This window comes from Coenobita brevimanus, chromosome 64 (assembly GCF_032717465.1).
Source record: "Coenobita brevimanus isolate Jiangsu-jjx chromosome 64, ASM3271746v2, whole genome shotgun sequence".
Lineage (NCBI taxonomy): Eukaryota > Metazoa > Arthropoda > Malacostraca > Decapoda > Coenobitidae > Coenobita > Coenobita brevimanus.
In genome coordinates this window covers 14,846,945-14,868,445 of record NC_137017.1, presented here as the reverse complement: position 1 = coordinate 14,868,445, position 21,501 = coordinate 14,846,945, and the positions used below count along the sequence as shown (strand labels likewise).

General features: G+C 43.3%; 2 protein-coding genes across 2 annotated transcripts in view; both read right to left on the bottom strand.

Moving 5' to 3' along the window:
• Positions 1–1,297: 1,297 nt before the first annotated feature.
• Positions 1,298–2,933, bottom strand: LOC145404672 (RNA-binding protein 41-like). Its single transcript, XM_080276214.1, has one exon. The coding sequence runs from the start codon at positions 2,830–2,832 to the stop codon at positions 1,486–1,488; it is 1,347 nt and encodes a 448-aa protein (XP_080132340.1). The 5' UTR covers positions 2,833–2,933; the 3' UTR covers positions 1,298–1,485.
• amrt (TM2 domain-containing protein 2 amaretto) overlaps positions 2,832–21,501 on the bottom strand; it is a 115,439-nt gene continuing 96,769 nt past the window's right edge. The window contains exon 4 of the mRNA XM_080276174.1: positions 2,832–3,147. Coding sequence (XP_080132300.1) covers positions 2,934–3,147 — 214 coding nt within the window. The 3' untranslated portion in view covers positions 2,832–2,933. The remainder of the gene's footprint in view (positions 3,148–21,501) is intronic.

Below are 21,501 nucleotides of genomic sequence, written 5' to 3'. Positions count from 1 at the left end.
TGTGTGGAGTCACCTGCAGACAGAAGGGAGAGGAAAGAATGAAGGAAAGACTGACAGAAGAGGAAGGAAAGAAGAGAGGCAAGGGCAGTCACACGAGAGCAGCACTACATCGAGTGGATGGATGGTGAGCGCCCCCACCTACCACTAACTTTATAACCTCTTCAAAACAGTGATGTCTTAATTTTGTTCGTGCTACCTCCAGCTGACAGTTTGGCTCAGGAGACCTTGAACTGGATGGGTTAGAGACAGTCTTCAATGGCCCCTCCACCACCAGGTGGCTCTCATAAACAAAGTAACATTATCTAGTCTAGGGAAAAATACACTACCCGTACCAAAATACATCCTCAGCTTGAGAGTTAATGTATCTTCATGAACACACATTTCTGAAGATTACCATAACCATCATTTCCCTACACACATTGAGAAAGTTATCATACAAGATGGATCAACTATAGTATACGATTGATGATTATGCTATCTACAATACTGCTGTATGTTAATTCCATTCTTTATTTACATTCAGCTGATACTCACATCACCCACGAATCATTTTACTTGCAAGACATGTTTAGAACCAATTAGGTGGGCCCACTGCTTGTACAAATATATGTACAGCATTTCAGTATACATAAATGAGGATTTCGGGGAAGAAAGGCCAACCAACCAAGAATGGCAAAGTGAACCTGCAGGTTCCAACATGTTCTCCTGGCCTAGATCACATGATTTTACCCCCAAAGAAATGAATACTGGCCTTTTAGCACAGTCAAGAGTTCACAGTCTGGAACTCTGGCAACTGACCCTACTGCATTCAGTTCGCCCAACAGACAGTGCTTCCATGGAGGAGGAAGATGGAACAATCAGCAAACACCTCCCAGTCAGTGAGGCACTGACATGGGGCAACACAGGCTTAGATGATGATCATGATGTTGATGATCAAAACTGTAAATAAGTTTACCAGTTAATTATGAAAGTCTCTTACACCCAAACCTCGATGTAAAGGACTAAATGGGGAAACAACTTGTCCCTTACATGAAAATGTCTCTTACTTGAAAATGTCCATTGTTTTGCCACATATAAAGACAATCATATTGTGAAATGCAATGATTGTTTCTTTTATCATACTTATTAATATGGTTATGCATATTATTTAACAGGTACTGTATAAAGAAACATTAAAGTTTCAAGCAGCGGACTTTTTGAATGGTCCTGTCTGTTTGTCAGGTAGAATCTGGAGTCCCTCAAATCCGAAATTCCTTACATGGAGGTCCCTTAAATCGAGGTTTGAGTGTATTTCACTAGTTCTTAGGCTAAGATAACAAAGAAAACTGGAGCGGTCATAACTGAGACATAAAGTTTAAGATCTTTCAATGCATTTTTCTCCAGACCCTGTTTTTGATTGGCTGGCCCTTCTTCAATGGAGCACCTCAAATACCAATTAGCTTATTATATTAGTTTAATATACTTCTGGTAATTTTCACATGACTTTCAAGATCCATGTTTACCAAACTGAATCACAATTGGTTTTTTGTGTAATATATAACCATTACAGAGATTAAGTGCATCTGAAGCAGCTTCCTTACTTGGAAATGTAACAAATGCTTGTCCTCTCATTCGGCCATTCAAGATTCTATACTGGATTTTGGGTGCATCCGAGCTTTCAAAATGACCCATTAAAGAGGCCAAATCTTTGGGCGAGCAATTATCAGGCAAATTTTTAATATACAAAGTAACTGATGGTGTGCCTTCACTGTAGTTTTTAAATTTTTCAACGGCTTTCAATTCATGGACAGTTTTCTTGTTGGATTTTATCATGTCTACTGGAATTAATTCATTGGATGAAAGTGTCAAAACAAATGGCTTAGCCTGATTAACAATGAGTTTACCAGTATCTTTCCTTTGTTTACTGATGTCAACAACAACTTCTTCACATTTACTATGAACTTTCGGTGTTTTATTAACTTCACATCTTTTAGCAATTTTAGGAATATGTTTCATATCCCATAAAGACTTGGGCTTTTCTGTCAGATACACACAGCATGAACCCTCAGGTTCCCCATAATTTTTTGATGGTTCTCCCCATTCTCTTACTTCATACTTGCACTTTCTTGACTTAGACTTGACTCTGGGTTCATGTGAATCATCATCATCATCATCATCATCATCACCATCAATACCATGAAATTTTTTCCTTTTAGGTGAAAAAAGTTCTTCTGCAATATCTGTAATATGGTTAATGGGATGCTCATCTGGAACAAATGCATCAACATGTGGCTGCAGTCGCACCAAGCATGATGTAAGTCTCTCAACATCTGCTGTAGCTGGGATTATTTTGCATGCTTCTTCATACTCATGGCGATTTAGTGGAACTGATCCATTAAACTGTACTGGGAATGAACATGTATAATTTTCAAGCTGATTTAGACGCTCACTAAGTTTATCCTCAATGGCTTTCAGTCTTTGCTCCCTGGCAAAAGGAGCTTCATTCAAAGAGGTTGTGTTACCTTGATTTAACAAGAACTGAGCTTCTTTATCTGTAAGTCCACAAGAACTCAGTATTTCCTTTAAATTCAATACTTCTGCTAAGCGTTTATAGTCATCATACGAGGCAAATCCACTGGTGTTAGCTGTGATGGATTCTTCAGTGGTAGCTTTAATGAATTCTCGCTGGTCTTGCAACAGTTGTTCAAAAGAGGTACATTTCATTAACTGTTTCTGAACAAGATTCCTTAAAATTTTTTCACGTAAGGTATCAGCAGGAACATTAATCGGATTATCATCTTCTTGTCCTAGGTAGCGATACTTTTTAGCATTTGAATTGGTAATGGCTGCCATATTTACAATCTAATTTACAGAGTGAAGTATCAAACAATTTCATATACTCAGTATATAAAATGTACAAATGTCACTGTGAAAACAAAAATAATCACCAACAGTTATACATAAGGGTTCCAGTTACTACCATCTTCTGGAGTTAGCGAGCCTGTGATGAGAAGTACAATGTCCACTATCCACCAGATACCAACACCACCCATTGTGAGAAGCTTTCCAACAGCTGTTCCAGTCTGACCCAGGCAAAATCGATCCATACCCAAGAAGCCCAGCAAGACACTGTATATTAATGTTGTTACAAAGTAATGTCCCCTGTATCTGAAAAGAAATCACAAAATCTTATTAGCAAGAAATCTCTGGAAGTTACAGGAAAATAAATAAATACTGCAATTACTGGATTATTCTGGGTCCTGGCATTATTTTAAAGCCAAATCTTTGCTTACATGATATACTGTTCGTAGTCCTTACCATACAGATATGTTGAATACAGTCACAACTCATTATATGACAGTTTGGTATGCAATAAATCGATAGAACAATGAAGGATAAATTATACCCAGCTTCAGGTTTATTGAACACAGAATTCACCAACCGTATAAGATTTTTTAGGCCGAGAACAATGATCCCGTGCAGACACATGCCACCTGCACCTAGTGGCTGCGCCAATTGCATCACTGTACTGTGCGTCACCCATCTCACGTGGTGGGTGCTTTCCTATCTTTACCTGGAGTCATGCAGAGGATGTGAAGAGAATGTGCATATACAGTAGAGGTATGCGCACACTACACAGTACTAAAAGGATGTCTGAGTATGGTCATCAGTGGTGCAGTGGGTGTGATAGTCAGTGAAACTGTGTGGTGACTAAGTTGTACTGAGAATATGCACGACAGTGATCTCGTTATCGCGCACTTGGTCGTTTTTGTTATCATTGCTAAAAGAAAATCTGCAAACATGCCATTATCACGCATTTTTGGGCTGTAAAACTTCTTTGCTGTGCACTTGAGCTGGTTTCTGATGACAATGATAGTGCAAAATCTGTGGTTTCTGATGGCTTTGAGGGATTCAAAGATGAGACCCCACCCAAGGAGTTAATCCCAGGAGGTGGACAAAACTAACTCTCCGCCTCCTAACCTCAAACCCGTCTCAGGTCTCTATATAATACATGTTTCTTCCTTGCTGCACCCTTCTTTATTCTATCAATCTATCTATAGCCCGACACCCTAATCCCGCAAAGGGTGGCCGCAGACAAGACGCCTCCATGTCGCTCTGTCACCCACTATTTCACAACCCCCCCTCAACTCACCCCCCCCCTCCCTCATAAACCTTTCAACTCCATCCCACCGCCTCATCCTCGGTCTACCCAACCCTCTCCCTCCATCCACCTCACCTACACACCCTCTTAGTCAGTCTTTCATTCTCCATTCTCTCCACATGTCCAAACCACCTCAGTGTAATTCTCCTAATCTTCTCAACCACATCCACATCCACCCCACAACGTTCCTTCACTTCTTCATTCATCAACCTGTCCCTCCATGTCACTCCACATGATCCTATCAAGTAACTCATTTCCACTGCTCTCACTCTTAACTTGTTCCCCTCTTGCAAGGTCCATGCCTCGCTTCCATACGTCAAGGTAGGGATCACACTACTATCATGCAGTGACTTCTTAACTTCCATACTCACCTCCCTATTTCTCATCACTGCTTTCAGTGAACCAACAACCTTCCCTCCCTGCTGTACCCTTTCCCTGCTGTACCCTTTCACGCACTTCACCCCCCAAAGTTCCATCCTTACTCATCACACTACCCAAGTACTTGAATGCACTCACAATCTCCATATCCTCATCATCCAACCTCACTGTGCATTCTGTGACTTCATTCCTCTCAAACACCAGAACTTTACTTTTGTTTACATTAACTTTCAGATTCCTCTTCCTACACACTGTCCCAGACTCATTCACCAAACCTTGCAACTCCCATTCATCTTCACTCAGCAATACTGGATCATCAGCGAACAGCAACACCAGAATCTTCCAAATCTCACCCTCATTCATTACAGCCACCCCCACATCCACTGCCATACCTTGCAACTCCTTTACAACCCCATCCATGTATATATTAAACAGCCATGGAGACATCACACAACCCTGTTTCAGTCTCACATTTAGATCAAAGAACTCACTCAGCTCACCATGCACTCGTACCGTAGCCCTAGCTCCTTCGTACATACTTTTCACAGCACTCAAAAATTTCCCCTCCACTCCATATATTCTCAATATCTTCCACATACCTTGCCTATCTATTCTGTCATAAGCTTTCTCCAAGTCCACGAAGGCAACATACACTTTCTTTCCCTTCTCTAGATACTTCTCCACTAAACATCTTAGAACAAATATCTGATCTACACACCCTTTTCCCTTCTTAAATCCCCCTTGTTCTTCTCCAACTAGCTCCTCTGTCATATGCCTAACCCTATCGATGACAGGAAAATAAGAGTAAAAGTAGATGATGTATATTCGAATTTCCACTCAATTAACGCCGGCGTGCCACAGGGATCAGTTCTGGCGCCAACCCCATTTCTGGTTCATATTAATGATCTCTTATCTGTTACTCACAATCCCATTCACTCATATGCAGATGACTCAACACTACATAGTTCATTCACACTCAGACATCCATTTACAAAGTCTATTATCTCTACCTCTCAACTCAATACAGCCATCTCCATAAATCAAGATCTATCTACAATCAGTGAATGGGGACAAAACAACCTTGTCTCTTTTAATGCTAGTAAAACTAAATATATACAGTTTACTAATAGACAGATATTGCCAGATTCGTACATTACCTTCTGTGCTACTAATATTCCCATCTCCAAAAGTATTGAAATTCTTGGTGTCTCACTTAACAGTGCCCTCAGCTGGACCTCTCATGTCAGATCACTTGCTAAAACCACCTCAAAGAAACTTGGATTATTGTACAGAGTCTGTAACTTCTTCGCTGATGAGCAGTTAGCTATAATTTATAAGAGTCATGTGCGCTCTCAGCTTGAATATTGCTCACCCTTGTGGAATGGTTGTGGAGAGGTTGCATTAAGACAACTAGACAAAATTCAGAATAAAGCTGTTAGAATCATTAACAACCCTGGCATTACATATAAACTACCTCCCCTGCAAGTAAGAAGGAATGCTGCCTCCCTTGCATTATTTTACAGATATTTTTTTGGCAAATGCTCAGACGAAGTTGCGTCCATGGTGCCACCTCTCCATGCCTTCCCTCGTGCTACACGGGCATCTGGTAGCGCTCATGACTGGAATGTCACTCAACCATATTGCAGAACTTCTGCATATCAGAATTCTTTCATTCCCCGAACTGCATCCCTCTGGAACTCGCTTCCCCAGAGTTGTTTTCCTCCAAATTTCAACCTACAACTGTTCAAGTCTAACTGTTACAGACATTTTATGAACAGAGGACACCAGTAATCTGGTGTATGGATTATTTTTTTTTTCTCCATTTGTTTTTCCTTCCTCCGTTCTGTTATTTAAAAATATATATATATATATATATATATATATATATATATATATATATATTTTTCCAGTCACACTAAGAAGGCAAATACCCCAATGGTTACCACATACTTCTCTCTCCCCTTTTCCTTTGTATAAAGGAACAATTATACCTGATTTCCAGTCCTCTGGAACCCTTCCCTCTACCAAAGCCAATCTACACAACTTCCATATCCACTCCACAACAATCTAACCTCCATACCTGAGCATTTCACCACACACTCCATCAATTCCTGGGGCCTTTCCCATTTTGATCTTCTTCATTGCTTCCACTACTTCCGCCCTACTGATCTCTTCCTCCCTCCTCTCATCTCTTCTTCTCCCAGCCATTCCCCAACCACTTATATTCGCACTGCTCTCACTCTCTACATTCAACAAATCCTCAAAGTGCTCCTTCCATCTCCTCAATTTCTCTCTCTTCTCACCAACAATCTATTATTCCTATCTTTCACTCCCCTACTATTTCCCCTTTCACGCTGCCTTACTTTCTTTACCTCCTTCCAAAACAATTTCTTACTCTCCCTCCATTTCACACTCAGATTCCTCCCAAACTCATCATCCACTTTCTTCTTACTCTCCTTTACCAATCTCTTCACCTCCCTTCTCCTGCTCACATATACCTCTCTCTTCTCTCTCTCATCTTCTCCCCTACCTCTACTCGCTAACCATTCACCATATGCCTTCTTCTTTTGTTCCACAGCTCGTTTCACCTCATCATTCTAAAATGCTGTCCCTTGCACACCCCTGCATCTCCTCCTCGCTCCACAAACCACCTCACACGCTGTGTCTATCTCTTCCGTGAATATCTTACATATGTCTTCCACCCCTTCCATCTGCTCTAGCTCATACCTTCCCAATCTTTCTTCCACTATGCTCTTATACTCTGCTATTTTCTCACTATCTTGCAAATTCTCCACTCTTCTCACAGGAGCTGTTTCCTCCTGTCTTCTCCTTCGTCTCTTCAACCATTTTCTTTGCAGCTTTACCTTGGCCATCACAAATTGATTGTTTGAGACTCCATTCCCCCACCCTCTCCACACTCTTGCATCCAACACTTGTCTTCTCATTCGCTCATCCACACACACGTAGTCTATCATTGCCTTTCGTTCAACAAGTTCACCATTCATCCTCCTCATTACTCTCCATGTATACCGGTGGATCATCTGATGCCGAATGTAGGTGTTGGCTACTGCCAACCCCTTACCAGCACAGATGTCGACCAAAGCAGTACCATTCCCATCTACTTCAGCTGGCACACCCCACTGACTAACCACTCCATCCACTCGTACATTCCCAACTTTGCCATTCATGTCTCCAATCAAAAGCACTCTCTCGCTCCTCTCAAATTTGTCCATACATGCTTCTACTCTCGCCCAAAACTCATCTTTCACTCTTGCCACTCGGTCCTCTGTCGGAGCATACCCACATACAATCGCCCACGCTTGTATACCTACTTTCATCCTCACCCACACAATCCTTGCACCCACTGTTCCATACTCTCTTATATTCTCCTTCCACTTCTTGCTTATCATCAGACATACTCCCTCTCTTGCCCTCTCATTCTCATTAACTCCCACACATATACCTAAACCATATTCCCATTCTCTCACCCTTTCACCTTTCCATTTAGTTTCAGTCAATCCACATATATCCACTCTCGCATCCTCAAGCACCTGAATAATCTCTCTCTCTTTCACTTCATCATTCACTCCTCTCACATTCCACGTCACCACCCTCAGAATGTCCTTTGTCCATTCCTTAGTCGTCAACGTATGGTCCGTCCTGGTCTGAGGCGCTTTATTCGCTTGTTTAGTTAGTTGTTTTTACAGGGTGGGGCACTAACCCACCACCAACCCTTTTCGTCGCCTCGTATGACAAGCAGGGATACTGGGGGAGTATTCTTGAAACCCCCCTACCCCTGATACTTACCATAACAATATGTACATATTTTGTGGGTCTAAATTGTTGTAAATGGAAAAATTTGGGTTTACAAGTGGGGTACCCCGTGCCAATTAGGATAAATCACAAAGGTTCTGCACTTTCAGTATCACGCACTAGACATAGTACCAATTAACCCTCCAGTGGCCATGAGGTAAAACAGTACTTTACATGTGTGTGCACCACAGGCTGACCTGGGACCATTTTTTATTAAATTTCAAAAATTGATATTTTTGTTTCTCCCAGATGTGAAGAGAATCATCTGCCCAACCTGGCAATGTGTTTTTTAGCTTCCTGAACCCATCCTATGATTCACAGAAAAATTCATAAAAATTACTACACATGTGCCAATAACATGTAAGCCAATGGGTGATAACATGCAAGATGAACTGACCACCTAAATGCCTGGGACGGTCGTGTAAACATACCACCGACTGTCGTTCCCTTCCCATAACTGTTTCCAGTATTTTATAGATCGCACTAATTTGACTCCCCCGGCACTGGAACTGTAAGGTATCATTCTACGCTGGCCGCCAATGAGGGGTTAAACATCATAACTGAGGGATCATAGGATGTAGGCTGTAGCACCAGCTGATCAGGGTGGTACTTCTGAGGAGGATGGGAATACTGGTGATAGGGAGAGCTGGAGCTCCTGTTCACAACCCATCAGAATATCCTGACCATCCCCAATTGCTGACCTTTTCAGTGTGACATTAACATGAAGAGTGGCTGCATACTCTCCCAAACACTCTTCTATAACTATCTAATGCACTACTCTACATATGTTTTACAAATTACCCAACAAACCCCACTATGTCACAGGCGTTAACACCAGCAAGGGCATGCAGCCACAAAACTTTGCCCCTGCAACCCAGTGACGGACCTGAGAGGAGACATGACGTGGGTTCCACCGGTCCAGTACTTGGGACTGGGATGGAATAGAGTTTGGATCTGTGCCAGAGGGTACTGGGCACTGTGGTTCACAGGCTGCCACTTCCGCCAAATAGAGAGGGGCCCGAACCCAGGAGTAGTGCTTCAAGAGGATGCCCTATCAGTGGATGCATAACAATGGGGTGGTTACAGCGCCAAGGCACGTTTGGAGGGTGTCCCTGTAGCTGTCTTGGCAGGGTGCCCTGAGGCCCCTGCCATGCTCACCAGCCACACCTGGTGGGCTATGGGTCCCAGGTCCCATGCCTGGACTTGGGACTGTGAAGGTGGGAGGGGTGTGTGGTCTCTCTCCAATTATTTTATTATAACCCACACGACAAAAAATGAGAAAAAAAGCAATGTAAACCTAAGGAAACTAAATTAACCCAAGGGGATCCGAGTGGCATTTTGGAATATGGGTAGTCTGAAGGGTGGAACAGGGGAAGTACCTAAGGCTATGAGGAGGAGGTGGGTGGATGCTGGTTGTGTACAGGAAGTTAGGTACAGGGGAGGATCAACCAGAATGATTGCTGGGAGGGACTGAGGGTATAAGCAATTGTGGCGGGGAAGTGAAGATAGATATGGTGGAGTGGGTGTGTTGATTAAAGTAAAATGGGTGGATTATACCATGAATATATAATCAGGGTGAATCAAGGATTAGAGCAGTGAAAATCTTGCTCGGCAGGCTTATGATTTCATTGATATCGATGTATGCTCCACAGGCTGGCTTGGATGATACTGAAATACGACAGATTCTGGGACGACTTGAATTGTGTACAATGATCCCTCAACTAGCCGAATGCTCATTATCCGGACATGTTCACTATCCGGATGCTGGACCTTGGCTCTATTAAACCATTATCCAAATTTACTTGCTATTATCTGGATATAAAAGTGCCCGAGAACTTCTGCCGGCCAGCCAACATGTCCAAACATTCGGTATCATGGTTGCTGGGCTCGAGCCATGAGCGGGAAGTAGTCTGTAACTTACAACCAGAGCTAAAATATCCATCAGCCCCAGTACTGAATGGTCTAAGTTGCACTCTTGTCCAATCACTTCCAACGAATCTCCAGCACCCTAGCAATACGACTGTAACCCGCAAGCAGTGTCTAAATAACCATATGCATCCCCACCCAATCTCCAGTATAACACGGGCCACCTGGCAAACTCTTTCCTAACTGCCACTGAGATTGAAATGCAGACCACAAGTCACAAGTACATGTTCAGTGACAGTGCCCATTTGCCTCTCCACCGAAAGTCGAAAGTTGCATGGCCACTGGGCTAAGTCTTGCCCAACTGCCACCACCATCGAACACTGACCACAAGGCATGAGTACATGTTCGGTGACAGCACTCGTCCACCTCTTTGCCAAAGGTCGAAAGTCGCACGGCCACTGAGAGAGAGACCCACACACACACACACAGAGATCCCTTCCCATGATATGATTAAAATATCAGTACTGTACAGTAATTTCTGTACCAATGCATATAATAGTACTGTACACAGTACAGTACTGTATGTGAGTATGTACGGTACTGTACATTACACTCCATTCAGTATTGGTATTTGCTTCAATACCATACTCAGCCACCTTAGCCAAGCAGCCCTATTGGGATAGGTTAGGTTTGGTAAGGTTAGATAAAGATAACCTATGTAATTTCGCCTGGGAAACACATTGAACATATCTTTAAGAAAATCCTATGGTTATTTTTGAAAGGACAAGGCAAGAGTGGTTCCTGGCTGAGAGGTACACGTGACCATCGCACATGTAACACAGACCACAAGCCACGAGAACATGTCCAGTGACAGCGCCCATCCACCTCTCTACCAAAGGTCGAAAGTTGCGCGGCCACCAGAAGACACACACACACACACACCACACAGAAAGAGAGACAGACAGACAGACAGACAGAGAGATTCCTTCCCACAGCATCATTACAATATCAGTACAGTAATTTCTGTACTATTGCATATGATAGTACTGTATTATACACAGTAAAGTACTGTATGTATGTACAGTACAGTACTGTACAATACACTTCCATTCAGTAAGGGTATTTGCTTCAATACCACAGTCAGCCACCTTAGCAAAGCAGCCCTAATGGGATAGGTTAGGTCTGGTAAGGTTAGGTAAAGATAACCTATGTAATTTTGCCTGTGAAACATACTAAGCATATCTTCGAGAAAATTCTATGGTTATTTTTGAACGGAGAAGGCAAGCGATGTTCCTGGTTGAGGGGTACCAGTGGCCACCGTGCATGTAACACAGACCACAAGCCATGAGTAAATGTACTGTAAAACCACCCGTTCACCTCTACACTAAATGGCGGGAATCCCCCGGCCTCTGGGATTAGTGTGGAAACCCCCCACCACGCATGCATACCGAATGATAAGAGTCACCTGGCAGGCAGCATTAGTCATACACTACCTGAGGTAGTGATCTACTGGTTATCCACTGTTACTGTCACATACTAACCCTTGCCTGGGCAAACAGAAGTGAACCTTTTATGCAGATGTCAGTTTGCTGCGTGTTGCTTCCTCTCTACTTGAAAGCAACCGTTTGGTGCGATATGGCAGTGCTGTGCTACTTGCCGGTGAACAGAAGCCCGCACCTCAGTTCCCTCCTTTCTGCCCCTTGTGAGTGGTAGCGCTTGCAACGATGGCTGTGATTGCGATTGCGTTTGTGGTGGTTCCCTACCTTCTTCAGGTTGTGGCCCTGCTCTGCTGTTTTCTCATGTGTGTGGTGATGGCCCCACCATCACCTGAGAAGCGGAAAAGGAAGGTTCTGAGTCTGGAGAAGAAACGTGAGATATTGGGCAAGGTTGATGTGGGCTGAAACACAGGACGCATTTTTTGCGAATATGATCTAACCCATTCAACATTTTTTGACATCAAGAAGTTATGTGACAGGCTTACACGGTACGGACAGGACTTTGCTGAAAGCACAAGTTGCGGCGACAGGAAGGTTATGGCCCAGGCCCAGCACGCAGTTATCAACCACTCGACACTGATGTGGTTTCATCAGCAATGTGGTGCTGAGGTGCTAGTGCATGGGATTTGGGTGATGGGTGCTGCTGAGAAGTTTGCACGCCTGCATAATGTGTAGGACTTCAAGGCATCCGGGGGATGGCTCTTTCCCTTAAAGCTTCACCATGGACTTACTGGCCATAAGCTACATGATACGGCCTTGGACACAGTAGTGGAGGAAGTAGACCCGTTTCACCAGAAAGTGCAGTGCCTGATCAAGAACGAAGGCCTTGCCCACGGTCAAGTCTATTACACTGACAAAACTGGTCTGTTCTACCGCTCCTTGCCCACCAACACTCTGGCTGAGGAAAGGGAGAAGCCTATGCCTGGTCGGAAGTTGTCCAAACAAGGTGTCTCTGTTTTGTGCTGTGCCTATGCTAATGGGATGCACCATCTCAATCCCGTTGTTGTTGGGCAGGCAAAATAACCATGTTGTCTCTGTAGGTTGATGGATAGCCTGCCTGTTGTGTGGTACCATTCTGTGAAGGCCTCGTTTACCGTTAAGATCTTCAGAGATTGGTTCCACAGACATTTCGTCAAGGAGGTTATCTGTTATCAAACAGAGGTCCTTGGACCAGGTGAAGGCACTCCTGCTCCTGGACAATGTCCCCACATATCTGTCTGAGACGGATTTGGTTACTTTTGATGGACGGATTAGGTGCATGTTTCTGCCACCTAATATGACTGATCTGATTCAACCAATGGACCAAGGTGATATCGTGGCTGCAAAGAGACTGTGCCGACAGAGGTTCCTGAATGAGGTAACGATGTTGCTGAAGGACGAAGACGCGGTTGAGGACACACATGGGGAGCAGACCTTGCAGAATCTTCGGCATTATCACCTGAAGTCTGTCGTGTTCAACTGGGCGAATGCGTGGAAGTCTCCGTCAAAACCTTTGAAAGTGGCTGGTCTTGTCTCCTGCAGGGAACTGATGTTATGCACAACTTCAAGGGGTTTGAAATGGACGATTTCCACAGTCGCCTTAGAACAGCAGGAGAGCAGGTGAACGTCGATGATGTGCGGGAGTGGCTGGACGACAACGACAGCAATCCTAGTTATGAGACCAAGTCTGATGAGGAGATTGCCACTGCTGCTTCTGCGGGCACGGAAAGGACAGTGGGACTGATGAGGACCCTGACTCACAGCCCTACGCAACTCCTTCAATCCCTTGTCTCAGTGTCCTCCGTGGTTACCTGGAGGGGATGCTGGAGTATGCCCAGCACCCACAGTGTGACAGAGACTTGATGCTGCTCCACCTGGCGATGGAGCTGTGGGACGTCCGGAATGCTGTCATCCTCCGACAGAATCATCAGTCCTATCGTCAGACCAGAATTGTCTCATTCTTCAAGCCTGCAACCCCCATGAGTGTCAGCCCATTCTCACCACCACCACCGCCATCAGCTCGTTTCCTGCCTTCACCTTTGGACTTGCAACCGAGCACGTTGACAGCCGTTGAGTCTCCGTTGGACGTAACTTTGAGGCTGTCTTCGGAGTCTCCTGAGGAGGGTAGGCCACCATGACAACACCGCACGTCACCAGTCATCGCCCAGCTCCAGCGGGTTGAGGATGACGAGGAGGAGTTTCTAGACCTTTGTTAGGAGCTACTGTCTGCCACTAGACCACAAGGGACAACTCGACACCTGCTAGAGTTGGCGGGTTACGAAGCCCGGCAGCAGTGAACAGGGTGGTAAGTACCCCAGCCAAATTATTTTAGGCAGGTAACTTTGGGTTTCTTTCATAGTTTCCTTGATGCTACAATTTATTTAGGATATTCCTATGTGTTTTGAGGTCACAATAAGGCAGAATGACCTGAAAGCAGTGCCAAAAATAGGAGGGGTACTGTACATACAGTAGTGTTTTTTTTTTTTTTTTTTTTTTTTTTTTTTTTTTTTTTTTTTCTGAAAATTATTTTGGATAATCCTATGTATGTTTTGAAGTCAAAATCTGCCAGAATGACTGGAAAATAGTGCCAAATGAAGGAGGGGTACTGTACATACAGTAGTGTTTAGGCAGAACTTCCCCCCCTCTCCCTTTTTTTTTTTTTTTTGCATTGTTTTCTTGGTGTTGAAAATTACTTTGGATAATCCTATGTATGTTCTGATGTCAAAATATGCCAGAATGACTTGAAAACACTACCAAAATAAGGAGGGGTACTGTATATACAGTAGTGTATAGGTCGGGTGTTTTTTGGTCTTCAATGGTTTTCCTGCATGGTTTTCTTGGTGTTTACCATTCCTCATGATATGTCTATGTGTGTTTTCATGTCTAAATATGCCTGAATGACAAGAAAACACTGCCAAATTAAGCATGGATACTGTACAAATAGGTTAGGTATAGGCTGGAGATGGGTATAGGTAGGGTCTGTGTACGGCAGGAGAATAATGTTCATTATCTGGATGTTGCCACTACCCAGACATGCCTTTGGCTCTATTATGTCCAGATTAATGAGGGATTACTGTAGTAAGAAGTATGGGGGGATGATGCAATAGCAGTTTTGGGAGGGGACTAAAAATGGCCATGTGGGTGAAACAGCTCAAGAATATGAAGGGGTACATAAAGAATGCACAAATGGTATCAGGAATGTGGAAGGAGAAATGATACTCACATTTGGGGAGGCAATGAACATGACCGTGTGCAAAGTGCATTTCAGAGAGTGGCCTGATTGCATATGAGTCTGGGGGAAAACAGTAGCCAGACTGACTATCTCCTTGTCAGGAGGGCTGATAGGAGGTTGGTGAGTGAGTGAGTTAAAGTTATAGGGATTGAAGAGTGCGTGCAGCAATACAGATTACTGATACGTGACTGTGAAGGAGGGGACCTATGGTGAAGAGGAAAATATGGAAATTGAAAAAATCAAGCAGTAAGGGATGCCTTCTATAGCAAGATGAGTAGAGTGGTGATTGAGTAGGGAGCTGCTGACAGATGTGTTAATGAACAGTACACAGATTCCTAGAACAATCTCCCAAGAGTTACTGCTTCAGTGTGTGGATAGACAAGGGACCCCCCAGTGAACAAGGTAACATGGTGAAGGAATGAGGGTGAAGGGGCTGCAGTTAAGGAGAAATGAAGGGTTTTCTAGGAATGGAAAATGGGTGGTAACAAAGGGGAATACTTGGCTGCCAAGTGCAGGCCTAGAAAAAAGGTATGCAGGGCAAAATCTGAGTCTTAGAGACTTTTACTGAAAGGAAGAATATGTTATTTAAGGGGTGTCAGTTCATACCTACTACATCCCTTGGTATGGAGAGGGAAAGCAGCATGCATCCAAACTACTGATGATTAAAGGTGGCTTGATCTAATTTTATTTAAAGGGACCAAACCACTGCCAGGCAGTATGCACATTTGGTGTAAGCAGAACCATAGCAAGATGAACTTGGCAATTTTAGGTGGGAGACTCAATGGAGTAGCCCTTGTGTTACCATACCACTACAAGACAAGAAAAAATCATAATGATGAAAGCAGCACCTGCAAGAAGTGCTTATGCCATATGAGACGAGTAGCATCTAGAATCGAGCACACAAACAGTTGTGCATAGACTTGGTCTTTTGGGTTATAATTATGTTCGAACTCCAGCCTGTGGGATTCAGTCTGCCACTCTAGTGAAAAACTTGATCATCATGGTAGAGGAATTCTATCCTCACATGTAGAATACTTTAGTCAGTTTTGTTTGCTACCAATGACAGACAATGACAATTATAGCTCATAACTGTTAACAAGGCCACTTAAAAATTAAATTAATAACGATGAAGAACTGACGTCCAGGAACAAAAATGAACAGCAACACTGCAGAGAACTGGCATGTCAACAACCCTGACACAGACAGAGGGCTGGTACTACAATCACAGACAGATCATCTTTTCATACTAAACAGTCTAAACCAACATACTCATATCCCACACCAAGCTCTCTTCCTCCCATCATCTCCAGACATCACCTTCTGCTCCCCAAACCTCGCCCCCACTACATCATGGAGAGTGGTCAAAACCCTAGGTTCTGATCACCTCCCAATCATCATCACTACCAAAACCAGAATCACCCCAGCTGGCCACAAACACACATACACTAATTATAAGAGAGCCAACTGGGAGGCCTTTGTAACTGAAACAGAACAACATCTCAAAACACTAAACTGTACACCCATCACAAACATCAACACCGCTGTGCACACTTTCAATACAACTATACAAAATGCAGACAAAAGACACATCCCTAGAGGCAACAGAAAGAGACACAACCCCAACTTCACACCAGAAATTCAAGCCCTCATCAGACAACGGGACACACTGCGACACTCCCCAACACCCCATACACAAGACACAATACAACAAATACAAGAACTCAACACTCAGATAAACAATAAAACATCAGAACAGCAAACACTAAACTGGAAAAATTACCTCCAAACATTTGACCACAAAACAAACATCAGCAAACTCTACAAAACGCTAAACAGCATCACACTTTCCAACAGCAACACCACACAATCACATGCTGCCATCACAAGAACAGACACCATATCCTCAAACAAACAACAAGCAAACACTCTCATCAATCACTTTTCACATGTCAGCCATCTAAACTCCCATCCCGAAGACCGACGCATCATCCGACGTAAGAGACAGTTCCCCACAGACCCCGCTACGCACCATTCACTTACAACCAGACGAAGCACATCATTAACAACCTCAATCACTCATCTGCCTGTGGACCAGACAACATAAACAACATTCACCTTAAACACCTAGGACCACAAGGCATACAAGCACTCACCAACATATCAAACTACAGCTACTCACACAACATAATACCCAACATCTGGAAGCATGGCAATAACATCACTATCCCTAAACCCAACAAAGACCCCATGTTACCATCCTCACATCGCCCCATCACACTCCTCTGCACCTCCTCTAAAGTCACTGAATGACTGGTATTACAACTAGTCACACCTCACATTCCCCTAGCCCAGTCACAACATGGCTTTAAGCTACTACACTCCACAAACACCCTTCTTACAGACCTTACACAGAGTGTTTTCGATGGCATGAATTCAGCTAGGCCACCACACAGAACAATCCTAATCACACTAGACATTAGCAAAAGCTTTTGATGCCATCCCCCGCCACAACCTCACAAACAAAATACTCAACACAAACATGCACAGTAACACAAAAAGATGGCTGGCAAACTACTTAGCAGGCAGATGTGCACATGTAACATTTGCCGGTCAGTCTTCTAACATCAGAAACTTCACAAACGGCGTCCCCCAAGGATCTGTTTTGTCCCCTACACTCTTTAACCTGTACATGCACGACGTACCCACACACCACAGATACACATAGCTTCCTATGCAGATGATATAACACTTACATGTACACACCAAAATGCAAACACAGCTGCACACATCATTCAACCTTACCTCAACACACTACACGAATGGTTCACCACAAACAGGCTCAAAATAGCCCCACCCAAATCTACAGTGACTCTTCTCACAAACTGGACAGCAGAACACAGTCACATCCCACACCTCACCATAAACAACACTCCCCTACCACACACACAAGCACACACACAAAATCCTTGGTGTAACATACAATACATCAATGTCATTTAAACAACACATCACAAACATTAAAAATAAAACAACACCAAGACTCAGTGCCTTGAGGTCACTTGCCCATACAACATTCGGACACAACAAAGAAACCACCACAGAAGTATACAAACAATACATACGTTCAGTGATGAATTATGCAAGCCCTGCCTGGGTTTCTAACCTCACCACAACACACTACAACACTCTACAGACCATACAGGACAAGGCCCTAAAAATAATCACAGGCTGCACAGCTACTACACCCACAGACCACCTACATCAAGAAACCAAAGTCCTCAAAGTCAAGGATCACCTAGACATGAGAGGCACCCAGTTTCTTGCTGCAGCCTCCACAAACCCACAACATCCACTACAGTACATGGTAGCACATCCACCTACACCAAGGAACATCAAAACAACACCCAGCACACGATACCATACACAAATACTGTCATCTCTCCCCCCTCAGACCAGCTTCCAGAAGCATATCCACACTCAGATCACTTGCTGCTCCATTCAGTCACTTAAAGACAACACACAGCTGCATGCACGGCCTCCTGACATCCACCTTTCTGAATCCTATCTTCCTCGTGAGGACAGGGTCCACCTGGCCAGGCTGAGATGTGGGCACCATCCAGCCCCCTTAAGCTACCAAAAGAGGCTGGATGACTCCGTCGCTGATGCCTGTCCAGGATGCAACACAGAACCCCATACTATTAAGCACATTATGGAAGACTGCATTGCACACAATCACCTACGCCAACAACACAACATACACCCTTTGACAGCTCTGTGGGAAAGCCCGGTCTCGACCATGGCCTTCCTAAGGGACTCGGGGCTGTTCGACCAGACTGGCTAGGGAACAACTACTACTACTACTACTACTGCTGAGAGATGTTTCATATACAGTATATCAAATAATAATAGCAGTCACAGAGACATAAAATGTAGACTGGTTTCACTTAGTTACCAAATGTATGCTTGCATCCATCAGCTCAGCAACTGGAGCAAATGACACCTCATGTCAGTGATATCAACCATCTGTATGACACAAAACAGAGCCTGCCAAAACTTTAGCCTTTCAGCAGATATTTTCACCAAACTTCATCACACAGCTTTTGTCTTTTATTGTACATATGTGTCTGGCCTGATGGTACTCAGCTCATTTCATGATGCCATATGTTGATGTATTTCCCAGTAATAAAACTTATAAGCTACTGTCAGAATCATGTTAAACACTCCATCACTTCTCAGGTGATGGTACAACAGAATATATGCAAATTCATTTATCCAGTACAGCATACTGCAGTGGTTCTCAAATGGCAGACCGCGGTCCGAATCCGGACCGTGACGAGTTTTGGTACGGACCCCAGCGACTTCCGTCACTGAATGTTCAGTTAGTCCTCAATTGAAATAAACACAATATTTAGCATTTCTGGATAATTTATGTCCACAGTACGGCTCAAAGAAATATAATTTCATCGGGTTGCCAGTTATGTTTAACTTCTGCAGTAATACCAACCTGCTCACTTGATGGTTACAATGCAAACGAGTGACCCAACTGATCAACACAGAAGCTACTAATTTTTCCAGCAACTCTAGGTGCATGCATCAAAGTAACATAAGTTTCAGAATACTAAACAGCATAATATTAATGTGATCTCACCAGCATTAAATATTGGTAACCTGAGAACAGGATTCCTAGCTGTAGGAATTCTGCATTTATCAAGCTGCACTGCATGAACTAGTGCCAACAGATTGTTGTCACTGGCTTGTTCAGTTGGTGAATTGATGGAAGGATATTGAAAAGCGTTATGATTGGTTACTTGTGGTTGGTATGGTGCTAAAGTGGTGCTAGTAGTGCTGAAGTACTCTGCTTAAGTAGGGAAGGTAATTGTGATTTTGGCAACAGAAGAATCGTTTTGTCTCTGAAAAGGTTAGAGCTAGAGAACAGATTTTTATGTCTTACTTAACCACCTTAACAACAGAGGAGAATATCTACTTCAAAGCTTATTTCAGTTTTGCTCAGGGTATTAACTTTCTGCACAGTTTTGGTATAGTTTAAAGAACTAATTACTCTGCATACTGAAATAAATGCAAGTATTTTATTCCACTATCAATATTAAAGACAAGATTTTACATCCAGACCTCTGCCACATCAGATGACAAAGTGACTGGACCTTCATAAAAGGTAATTGTGGAACCCAGGCATAATGTATGAACAAACACTGTGTACTGAAAAATGTACATTTATGAAACATTTTTGCTGTGATATTCATTATGAAAAGGATATTACTTCATATGTGCTGTTTGGCTGACTTTTCAAACTTGAAGGCTAATTATAACCTTTACCTTTGTACAAATGCAGGTTCTTTCTGACATGAAGTGTACTGCATAACAGACGAGTTTCCGCTCAAAATTTTTTTGAAGTTAGATATTTGTATGGGTAAAAGATACACAGAAAATAACTATGTCAACCATTATTTCCAATAATAATGTGCAGAAACATGAAAAAATAATAGATAACGTAGCCGAAAAATCATGTGACACTGAAACGGCCTGTGATTGGTCGTGACGTCACTACTCACACTGAGGCAGCATAGTCTGCTTTGTTAACATTTAGCCAGGATACACTGTGCTTATTTCTGACCTCCAAGAATGTCCAGTGACAAGAGGAATAATTGTTAATGTTTCGTTCCAATGTGTAAGTGCACGGACAAAAGCACAGTAGGGAAATTATTCCTCTGTATACTAGCCAATAACAATAAACGAAAACAGTGGTGGCTGATTGCTCGTCGGAAGTTCCCATTGCTGGAATGCAGTCTTTACTGTTGTGAAAATATTATATTCTTCACCATATAGGTTCATATACACCTAATTATCTGAAATTCAGTAAAAAAAAACTATGCTTTATTTAATTATTAATAGAATATTAGTAGTCAGAGCGAAAACGTGCTAAGGTTAGCAGGTATTTCTACTTTAGAGGCGAAGGGGAAGACAGGAGGAAGCAGCTCCTGTGAGAAGAGTGGAGAAATTGCAAGATAGTGAGAAGAGGACAGAGTATAAGAGCATAGTGGAAGAAAGATTGGGAAGGTATGAGCTAGAGCAGATGGAAGGGGTGGAAGACGTATGTAAGATATTCAGGGAAGAGATAAGCGCAGCGTGTGAGGCGGTTTGTGGAGTGAGGAGGAGATGCAAGGGTGTGCAAGGGACAGCATGGTGGAATGATGAGGTGAAACGAGCTGTGGAACAAAAGAAGGCGGCATATGGTGAATGGTTGGCGAGTAGAGGTAGGGGAGAAGATGAGAGAGAGAAGAGAGAGGTATATGTGAGCAGGAGAAGGGAGGTTAAGAGACTGGTGAAGGAGAGTAAGAAGAAAGTGGATGAAGAGTTTGGGAGGAATCTGAGTGTGAAATGGAGGGAGAGTAAGAAATTGTTTTGGAAGGAGGTAAAGAAAGTAAGGCAGTGTGAAAGGGGAAATAGTAGGGGAGTGAAAGATAGGAATAATAGATTGTTGGTGGAGAAGAGAGAGAAATTGAGGAGATGGAAGGAGCACTTTGAGGATTTGTTGAATGCAGAGAGTGAGAGCAGTGTGAGTATAAGTGGTTGGGGAA

Coding starts and splice junctions, on each gene's coding strand:
- LOC145404672 (XM_080276214.1), bottom strand. CDS start 2,832: ATGGCAGCCATTACCAATTCAAATGCTAAAAAGTATCGCTACCTAGGA.